Below are 10,927 nucleotides of genomic sequence, written 5' to 3' on the forward strand. Positions count from 1 at the left end.
GAAAGACTCGGGGAAAACTTCTCTTATGCTTCTTTGAATTCATTTAAGGATGTATAAAAGATATTTTGTTTAAGAGTTTAAATATTGTAATGTATTATACTGTCATAAATGATACTAATATAACTTTGGCAATACATAAATAGTATTGATATTTAAACTTCTTACGTCCGCCAGCCACTCATAAAAACATGCCAAATACAGAATACTTCTTTCCATTTTCTTATGTAATTGAACAGTCATCTCTTATGAACACCCATTGTTTATTTACTCATGATTCTGACTTGAATGTTTTTAATTACAGCATTGGACAGGTCACGGTCACGGTCAACATTTTCTTTCTTACATGCCTCATTGGCCAGTCTATCAGCACGGTCATGACACCTGATTCCAACATGGGACGGAATCCACACAAATTCGACACGAAAGTTGTTCTCATTGGCAGTTATCACATTCCTTTTAATATCACATACAACTTTAGACATAGAGCCTGACGGGCTGTTCATTGATTTCAAAACACTTTGAGATTCACAGAATATTACCCCACCCCTATTTTCTTTAAGGTAGTCTGTGGCTAAGTAAATTCCAGTCAGTTCAGTTTGTGTTGTGTTGGCCCAGTTGTTAGTAGTGGCCTACAAGGTGGTGATTGCAGACACTCCAGAGTGTATATTAGGCCGAGACATTTTGTCATGGTTGATTGATTTTTTAATGCATTGGTCAATAAAATAAAATGGATTTGCGAATGTTTATTATAAACTGAAAGTAGTCCAGCAATTGCAGCTTATTACAAGTGTGTGTGTGTGTGTGTGTGTGTGCATACAGTTCTGCCATGTTGTCTGGAGAGGCCGCGACCCCTACATGGGAAAATATATTATTTGGTGTTCCTTCGCCATTGAGAAATCCTGAGTCCGCCAGTGCTGAGCGGTTAAGGTGTGCTATATAATCAACTTAGGCTACACTACAGTATGGCCTAGTCTATATACCATAATCGGAAGTTAATGAACATAAAAAATGGTTCAAATTGTGTCGTCAGTATGTCATACAACATGCTCGTGAACGATCGTCAGCCAAGCAGCGAGTGGTTGGATTTTATGACGTCATAATTCTCAGGGAAATATAACTAACCAAACCTGAGTAAACCAAACCAAATCAACCATCTGTATGATTAAGTTATAAGTTATGTTTGATTAGCTAACTTAAGTGAGGTTTGGTTAGTTTAGGTGAGGTTTAGGTCAGAACTTAAGTTAGGTTTAAGTATTTCGTCATGTCTGCTGTCAGTTAACCAGTCACCTTGACAGGTGCAAGAGCCTCTCAGTCATCAATGGTGAAGAGGATAAAAGTAGAAGTAAAAGTAAATGGCGAGGACAGACAGGGTAGGGACGGTAGCACGGTGCAGGTCTTGGTCCCCGGCCCTACTGAGTACTGGCGCCCGCCTGGTTGAAGGTACAGTACTCCACGAGGAAGACGGTGAGTGATGACAGCAAACCAACCAGGTGTAGTAGGAAGGGGCCTTGGAGGTGACCCAGGGAGAGAGGTTGTTCTGACGGCCCGCTGTCTTCCTCTGACTCAAATCGAAAGATTAAGTTGTTGATTTAGTTGCACGTGAAATGTTACCGTTCTAACATGATCTAACCCTAGGGTTGGACTGCTAAACTTTATGATGAGGTTTGGTCTTGATGCTAGTTGGACTGGGGAACTTTTGGCTAGTCACTGTCTAACGTGATCGATATTAATAATTATCGAAATCACAAACAATTTCAATTAATTTTTATCCTGATTTTAATACCATATATATATATATGGTTAAATATGCTTTGAAAACCTTTGATCTAGATGTATGATAGTTATTTTGTGGGTCCCTTATTTTTGACCTGAGCTGACTAGTCACGTCACCCCCTTCTCTTAAGCTCCTCTACGTGTGTGTTGGTGTGGGGATTAGTGGATGACATCATTATGACCTGACCTCATGTTTTTAAGGTCCCCATGCAAATAGAGTGGATGTTTGGAAATGGGAAAATAGATGAAATATTAAAGAAATATAGAAATTTTGCATCTAGAATATAACTATGTATTATAACTAATTATATGAAATATTAGGGATTTATGTGAGTCCTGAGAGGGACATTCCTGGACTGGGGTGAGGATGACTTATGTCACTTCATCCCTTTGAGATGTATTAATGTTTTTTTTGTATCTCAATAAACGTATTAATCAATCAACCCTGTATATTTAAGCCTCTCTCTGTCCATGTAGTCCAGTTGCCTCTGAAGATGTCTTGAATAAAGACGAAAGCTAAGGTGCTCCGTTGTTTCCCTTTTCCGTGTGATTTATCAAGATATATATATATATATATATATATATATATATATATATATATATATATATATATATATATATATATATATATATATATATATATATATATATATATATATATATATATATATATATATATAATGGCTGTCCCTTGTGTAATGAGGAAGGCCGACCGCAAGGCCACCAAGGCGTTAATTAGTTTAAGGTGTAGAAGCTGTCGCCAACACAACAACCAAACCCTAGGTTAACGAGCTGTATGACCCAGTGTCAAGGAATAATCCGAGAAGACCGGACAACTCGCCAACTACACTGGCTAACCATTACCCCAGAACACGATCCGCAAATCGTGGGAGCTGGAAATTACACCTACAGTTACTGGAACTAAGATAAAACTGCAAGTAACCGTGATAGTAAAGAATAATGGCTATACCTTCTAGAATTACTTAAAATATATAAAATGTTACTCATTAGAAATTGGTTTTATAATTCCACACTGTACAATAAATGTACATAAAAGGTTTATATTTACTTACTGTGGTAGTGATTTTCTTAATGTCGCTCATGATGTCATCATACCACTTGTGCACCAAGCCAGACTCTACGAGTGACTGTATTCCCTGGTCAAACTTGTACTTCCATGGGGTGTTCCTCCTGAAGAAGAAGGCCAGGTTGGCCTGGTAGATCTGCTCCTTCACAAAGTACACCACATCCTTGTGGCCCAGGAGGAAGTACAGCAACTTAAGGAATGAAAAGCTCTCTACGTGGGCGTGAGTTCCCTCAAGGACCAGGCCCACACAGCCCTCCTGGCCCCCGAACTCCCTCGTCCCATCAACAGGCATCAGGTCCAGCTTGGCCCCCAAGGCTGACAGTGCCGGGTGTGTAGAGGTGGCCAGCGCCTCGGGCACGAACTCTCCATAGTCCAACATGCAGCTCCTGGAGTGTAAACAAGTGGAAGCTGGATCCTTCTCTGTTAGGTCACCTGAGATTTATCATTGCCGGAGAACTTTCACATATGTGGAATTTTTTACTGAAAATCATAATTCTGGACACTGTAGAACCCTGGCTCTTGTCCAGGGTGTCTCGTAAGTCGCGCACCATAGGAAAATTAATGTTATCTTTTTTCAGGTAATGGAACCATAACAAATCTCTATTTCTTACTCTGGAGTCACCTGAGATCTGTCGTGTATCAAGGTTGTCTAAGAACAACTGAAGAATTAAAGAAGAGCGTCTCATCTAGCTACGAAAGAGAGATAAAGTGTCGTAGTCACATAGTATCAACAATTGTGTGGTATTTTCCCTCTAGCTTTGATTTCTGTCACCTACGTTGATTTATTATTATTACTTCACCTGTAAAAACAAAAACAATAGCTTTCCTACGGTAGGCAACTTCTGAGACAACCTGCAATCAATAACCATGACACTACAGCAGCATCAGATTCAGCGTGAGTATCATGTAACCTGTAGTAAGTGTGAGCCAGCTGCTGTATGGTGGTGATCCTGGTGGGGTAGACGGGCACGGTGAGCACGGCGATCAGGTTACACGTGTAGGAGATGACGAGGACGTAGGCGGTGATCCACCAGCCACCCAGGAACATTCTCAGCGACCACTCCTGCGGCACCTGACTCATCCCCTGGTTCATCAAGCTCTGTGGTGCCCCAGAAACTAACTCTTAGGTCGGTCTGTTGGATTTTATTCACGTGGATAATATTACTGGATCTCTGCAGTTGATCTCTTTTAATATAAATTTTTTCTATTATATTTGAAGAGGTTAGATCTTATAGTTATTTAATACAGTACGGGAGAGTCGTGTACTGTAATCTTACTCACTGTGTTAAATTTTAGTGAGCGTCACAACTTCACAGATCTAACATCTTAAGTCCCTATTGCTACCTGTGGGTTAGACTTGGGGAGTTTAATCATATGGTGACCCATAAGTTTTTGTTTTTTAATGTGGGTTTTGACCACGTTATTGTGAATGTGTGCAGGTGTTAGAGACCAACACACCACACAACTGGTTCCTCCAGCATATTTCACGTACACATATTGTCTAAACTTAGTTTATATATTCTCAAATATAAAAGAGATAGAAAAAGATGTCACTCGGACACACTAGGCTAACCATTTCGATATTGTAAACAAAAGGAATTCGAGCTGGAGACCACAAAGCAACTTTGAGTAAATGTTCAGAAATTATCTCTTAGAAGATTAAATACGAACATTAGAAAATATATTACATCACTAAAGTAGTACATTATCCAGCCCGAATGTATTACCAAAAAAAATGGTAAACATCAAGAGCATAAATTAGTTACAAGTAGTAGAAGCTCCGAAAGTTGCTGATAGCGAAAGTCAGAGCGTAAATATTAGAGAACTGTGATGAATAGAACGCCAGCGGGCGGTACAACGGACCAACTTGTTAACCTTCACAGTTATTCATGACTAGAACATATGGATCACCCGAAGAAGATCCACCCAAGCGGATATTCTTCAGATGATTCGAAAATGTTGCCAGAAATGACTCTCCTCCATACCTGTAAGATACTGCTGAAACACTGGCTGAAGGAGAGTGGGTTATGTAGGTGGGTGAGGGCACAGAAGACGAGCGCCACCAACACCAGCACGCCGCCCATCACCGCCCACACGAGTGCTGTGAAGGAGTAGACGAGACTCCTCCAGCGAGGTAGTGGTGGCGGGATGGCGATGCTGTATCCATACCTGAAAAATTATCACAACACCTGAGAAATTTACCAAAAACTTTATCGGATCACCTGCAGAATCTCCACCCCGGCTTATTTAGAGGGACGAGATTAGGTTATGTAGTGGATACTTTCCCCACCAACTGTCGCTGACCAGCCGATCCCGCGGCGAGTTTCTCAGCGAAACCTAGCTGTCTGACTGCTTGGTGGTCGGCCAGCAGCGATGTTCACTTCCGGCGGACTCGTATACTGTATATACCCCCAACCTCGCCATGAAGAACATTCAACTCAGCGCTCTCAAACAGACAAGACCTCCACTCAACAAGCTCCTCACCACACAGCAACTCCCTAGCACTGCATTGTGTATAATATATAATATATATATATATATATATATATATATATATATATATATATATATATATATATATATATATATATATATATATATATATATATATCACGTTAAATCCACAATAGTGACCCCGGAGTAACGCACTCACACAGGATGGATGAGAAACGGATCACTCTTCCAGTCTTCAATCACAACATTGAAGACTGGCTAATCCACATGGAGGCAGCTCTCATCGGCTCTACAGCTACAGACGAACAGAAGTACGTCGCGCTGGTCTGCTCCCTGCCCATAGAAGTCGCCATACAAATCTCAGAAGTCATCACTAAGCCCCCAGATGACAACAAATTCACAGCTCTACGAGACGCTCTCAAGAGGCGATACCAGCGGCCCGAGGCAGTCTCCTGCAAGACCTATCCGGTCTCTCCCTCAGCAACTCAACACCTGCACGTCTCTGGGACGAGATGCAGAGACTGAACTCCCGCAACACAGACAGGCTTCCTGACACTATCCTGCGCCAGCTTCACACTCAGAAGCTCCCCGCAGAAGTTCGCCTCGCCCTCTCGGCATTGGACTACTCTACTACCTCGGCGACCTACGCAGCCACGGCAGACAGAATATGCCTCGAATACACTGCTGTGCGCCATGCTGCCGCAAACAACTCGGTGGCCACACCACCACTTAGCTCCGGTCTCGTCAACCAGATCAACGCTCCTCAGAGAAGTAGCATTCCACCAGACAAACAAGACATGAGGGACCTGCTACAGTCTCTACACCGCAGGATGGACACCCTCGAGCAGCTCTATTCCTCCAAGTCTGCTGCTGATCCTGCCCCGGACCCACGCACTGTGTCCTACCGACCCCGATATCCCCGTCCTGCCTCAGACCCACAACCGCGAGGTTAAGTTAGGTCATATTAGAAAATGTACATAAATAATAGAACATTGTGTGATAGACTATAGGTAACTTACCCTTCGTTGTGGTATGGGAAGGAGAAGTCGAAATATTTGTTGCGTTCCTCTGTGATGGTTAAGTAGTTGATGGTGAGGTCCTTCTCTCCCCTCCACACGTGGCCCAGCATCCCCACCCACGAACCGTTCACCAGCTCCCCCCACCGATCTGTTAATAACACCTTTAACGCACGTTGCTTACTCCATGTGAGACACGTTCATCAGTTGTCCACACACGAGATTTTGTATGCAGAGTTTTGTAATTCACGGGGCATTTAAAGTTACAAGTTTCTACTGTTATATTATAGAAACATAGAGACAGAAAGGTGATAAAGACACAATAGTGAGACAGAAAGGAAGACATAAAGAAAGATACTGAGACAGGCAGAAATAGAGACTACAGACAGTGGACAAGGGTGAAGAGTAGAAATTCATTTGAACCCTTTAGAGGGGAGAGGTATTTTATTATGGCTAACGCCAAACGGTTTTATTTAGTTGAGATATTCTTGCCCCCAAAAGAGGTTTACGGAATTTTTATTCGTCGTGAAGTAGTGAGATAGAAGTGATAAAAGCCGCTAAAGTTAGTGGAAGTTTAATGTGGAATGCATTCCGCTGTCACATTGATCAGTGTTGTCAATTTTGAGGAGTTGCTAAACATGTTAATTTCAGGATAATTTTAGCAACTTTGGGGGTTAATTATAGGGAATCTAAGTAGTTTAGGACATCAATTAATCTGAGCGAAGTTTGAAATTATTTTAGTGGATTTTACCGAGTTTGAGGTGACTTTGGAGAGAGTGGCCTGAATGACCTTAAGGTTGTGAGGGGTGGCGACACTGTTGGTGAGGTGACGGTAGTACTGTAGCATGACAACACAGGCAGCTTCGTCACAGATCAAGAATGCTAAGTATTAAATTTCTCACTGTCGCTGGGTTGGCGGGTCAGGGTGATGCTGAAGTTCATCCATTCCCCGATGGCTTCCGTCATCCGCTTCCCCACACCGTCGAAGGTGTCGTCGGGGTTCTTGAAGACGTAAGGCATGTCTTCCTCGTGGCTGGAGACGTGTAGTGTAGCGCCATACAACGATGCGAACCTGTCTTGGAACAACTCACCCCACCTGGAAAACTTGGTGAGATTCCACCTTCCCACTACCACCAGCTGTCTCTCTGGGTGGTACGGGCACCAGCTGTAGACGGTGAAGGTAACAGGTGGTTGGCCAAGAGTGTGGTCGTGGCGGTGTTTAGGACAGAGGAGTGCCACTCGCGAGGTTTTCTGCAGGAGTGGTGTCTGGAGGAAGGAGGCGGCCTGGCAATTTGTGTGAACGCTCAACACTAACACAGCCGAGGGTGACCACCATCCAGGGGGTGAGACCAGTTGCCAGGGGACCTCTCTACCTACCACTACCACCATCACACCTGTAGACCAATAATGTTAAGTTGGCTGCCTCTCATTCTCTCTCCTCCTGCTGACAGGAATAGTCGAAGAGCATCTTATCAGAAATCCTGTACAAGGTAGTAATATTTCCTCTAGTAATATCGTTGATTACAACTAAACAGTACTTCACTAAGAATGTTGTTTACAGTTTAGTGTTAAAACGGGCACAATAACTCTTACTTACTGTAGGATAACAGCTGGTGGTTGATGTGCTCGCCACGCGGTGAGTTGTCCTGTTGAGCTTGGTCGATTCCTTCCTGCTCGTACAGCTGGTCTACCTGTTGAAGGTCGTGTTGGTTACCAGTTTCCAGGGAGCTGTTGTCGCGTGGCCTACTAACAGAAGTCCGTATAAGGAGGACCGGCGTGGACATCCCACCTAAGAATTCATAAATATTGATATCGACTTCCACATCTTGAGCCACAAGAAGAGAGATCATCTTGCCTGACAACGGTCCTTCCAAAACCTCCTGAAAGACCGTAACTAGAGCATGTTGAAGCTTATAGGCACCTCCAACATCACCCAGCACGTTACCATTGATGAGAGTACGAGGGAGATGGTCATGGGATTGGGTGAAGGCAAGGCGTGAGTACAAGGAAAGCTGGGCGTCCACTGTTAACACCACAAACAGCAGCGTCACCAACCACATTTTTTTATCTCAAAGTTCACTCCAGTACTTCAGATCTCCCTGAAAAGTCGTACGAAAGAACATTAGTAAGTAATATAGTCATAACAACTATTTTATTTCACTTTGATGTTCTATTTTCAATGTTAGGTATTTGTCAGTATTCATAGATCGTTCTGTTTCGTAACCGTTCTAACGCTTAAATATTTATAAATTTATTATATCCTTAGTTATCATCCTTGATTGTACCTCTCTCATTGTTTCAAGAGTTTCTAAAAAGTTTGGTAATCACCTATTATGAAAATTGAACATTGCTTTTACCATTTTAATGTTCACCTAAATTTGACTTCAGTGCTCGATTTAACTTGCTCTATCATCATTTCTTCTTGTTCAGTAGAAATAAATGACAACTGATAGAAATATTAAAATACTTTTATTCCTATATGTTTAATTATTATCTGTTAGTTAGATAAGGGTGACCACAATGACCTCGGTCCGTAACGCCGCCACCATGCCGTCTCGTATCCCCAATTTCAGTATTTACACTTTTTGGAAATAAGAATTGGTCACTGATTATGTTAAGGTACACTCAGAAAAACATCCTTCTCGCGAAAAGCATCCGTTAGTCACATCAGTAGAGGATGAACTGGAGTTGATGCATTGGAAGTAGTCAACCCGAATTGGAATAAAATTATCACTGTCTGCTTGTTGGGATAAACTTAATAAGACCTTTTTTTGACCATATACATATAGAATGTATAGAAATAGTATGTACTGTATATAGCGCACTGACACACACACCATCATTCACCTGAACGTATTTTAGCTTTAACTCAGCAGATCAACGTACTAGCAACTCACAATTACTGCTTTACTATCATTATTACATTATTATCTACAGCCAGACACTTGGGACCTACGGGATATTACTCGGTAAAGCTTCCATTGAATTCTGCAGCGTAGTAGAACTGTTCCTTCAGGACTCAAAACTGTCGAGAGATATTGAACAATCATAACTCCGCTGTTGTCTTTTTTGTTGTTATTCAGATGCTAGGATCTCTAAGCACCGTCCACTAACATCTGCACTAGACAACATAAAAAAATTTAAGATATATTCTTTCTTAATCTACCTGTTAATGTTTGTACAGTATGAACTGAATGTTTGTGCTTCATTGACTACGAAGACTACGAATCACTTCATATACTAGACAACAAGAATTAAAATATATGTAGTACATCATTCTGGAGTCGTAAATACTCACCTTAACAACTAGAAATTAAGGTAAATGCATGTCTCTGGTTACTAGAGAGTTGTCTTACCTGGAAAGCTCCACTCTGGCCACTGATGACTTGTGTGCTCTCACTTCGCCAGTATCGCTTGATTACTTTTCTCCTGTGATGACATTAGTCTCTCACGCCTCTACAGTATTATTGGCCACAAGAAAATACCAAGGAATTCAATCAGTAATTTTTATTTGGGAAATGAGATTTTGTGAGGATTTTATGTTTAAGAATTAATTACCACTTTCCTTAAAGGTCGTGGGATATATTCCTGATTATTGTTGACGATATTGTCTTCTACCTGTAAGACTTATTTCTTGTAATATTTGTTTATTATAATAATAATAATAATAATCAAATTAACAAGTTTTAATTAATCGATGTACCTCTGTCACACACTGTACATTAATTCATTTGAAAGGTAGTGAAAATAAATAAATACTTCCGTCATTAATTTCACAAAATAAAACTAACAAAATTTAGTGTGAGTTAAAAATCAAATTACTGTTTGTAGAGAATCAGCCGACACGCATCACCTGCCGTCACTACAGTACTTCCAGCAACCTTAATGAGCCGGTGTACTGTACCTCACATTGCACGAAAAATTGTATACTGAGCTGTTAATATTTATACACCAAAAAAAGATAAATAAATCTAATCTCTCGGAGTCAAATAGCCAACGGTACAGTACTTTGACATTGGATATTAATGGTGCGTTTAAAAATATGTGGCGTCTGTTTTACACAAATACAGTATAGTGACAAAACTAGGCAATCAATTATATTAGACAGCTGCCTGTGACTATAATTTGACGATTTATTGAGGGGGGTTAATGTGATTATAGTGGTCCTAGTTTGATTTTTAATAGTATTGCATTTATGACTCGTATATATAATGACAATTATTTGATTAAGTTGTGTTATACAATTAAGTAAGGCAATTTAATATAATCCGGGTATGTGTAATTATTATCATTCTTTCTTCATCTTCCACCTTTAAGCATTTATATATGAATTTAATAAACGGACTTTAAAGCAATAGTTAACATTAGTGGGTTTGTTATGTTTATATAACAAAATCGCCGATGACTGAACTTTCATCCTTGTGTAAACGTGTCTGTTTGCTTTAGACAGACATGACAGCTATTCCGCCGTCCCACAAGAGCTCTTACACACCAGAGTTTAACACGGAGACGACCAAGTGAAGGTAAGTGCAATAATAACAACATAGTCTTACGGTGTGTTTGTTTTATTTGCAATTTTTTTTAGCATAAAGCTGCG

General features: G+C 40.9%; 1 protein-coding gene across 1 annotated transcript; it reads right to left on the reverse strand.

Annotated features, from left to right (window-relative positions):
* Window positions 1–730: 730 nt before the first annotated feature.
* LOC121861191 (glutamate receptor ionotropic, delta-1-like) lies at window positions 731–8,525 on the reverse strand. Its single transcript, XM_042358775.1, has 7 exons — window positions 7,928–8,525; window positions 7,233–7,724; window positions 6,334–6,481; window positions 4,846–5,029; window positions 3,772–3,959; window positions 2,847–3,246; window positions 731–1,562 (listed from the first exon to the last, which is right to left on the reverse strand). Exons 1-7 carry the CDS (start codon window positions 8,388–8,390, stop codon window positions 1,410–1,412), a joined length of 2,028 nt encoding a protein of 675 aa, XP_042214709.1. The 5' UTR covers window positions 8,391–8,525; the 3' UTR covers window positions 731–1,409.
* Between the last annotated feature and the right edge of the window lie 2,402 nt (window positions 8,526–10,927).

This window comes from Homarus americanus, unplaced genomic scaffold (genome assembly GCF_018991925.1).
Source record: "Homarus americanus isolate GMGI-L3 unplaced genomic scaffold, GMGI_Hamer_2.0 scaffold21314, whole genome shotgun sequence".
Classification (NCBI taxonomy): Eukaryota; Metazoa; Arthropoda; class Malacostraca; order Decapoda; family Nephropidae; genus Homarus; species Homarus americanus.

Bases quoted from the DNA above. Each gene is read 5' to 3' on its own strand.
- LOC121861191 (XM_042358775.1), bottom strand. From the start codon at position 8,390: ATGTGGTTGGTGACGCTGCTGTTTGTGGTGTTAACAGTGGACGCCCAG. The intron at 7,725-7,927 runs GTAAGTAAGAGT...ATTGGTCTACAG, and splicing joins CCACCAGCTGTTATCCTACA to GTGTGATGGTGGTAGTGGTA. The intron at 6,482-7,232 runs GTGAGAAATTTA...TGTTATTAACAG, and splicing joins GACCCGCCAACCCAGCGACA to ATCGGTGGGGGGAGCTGGTG.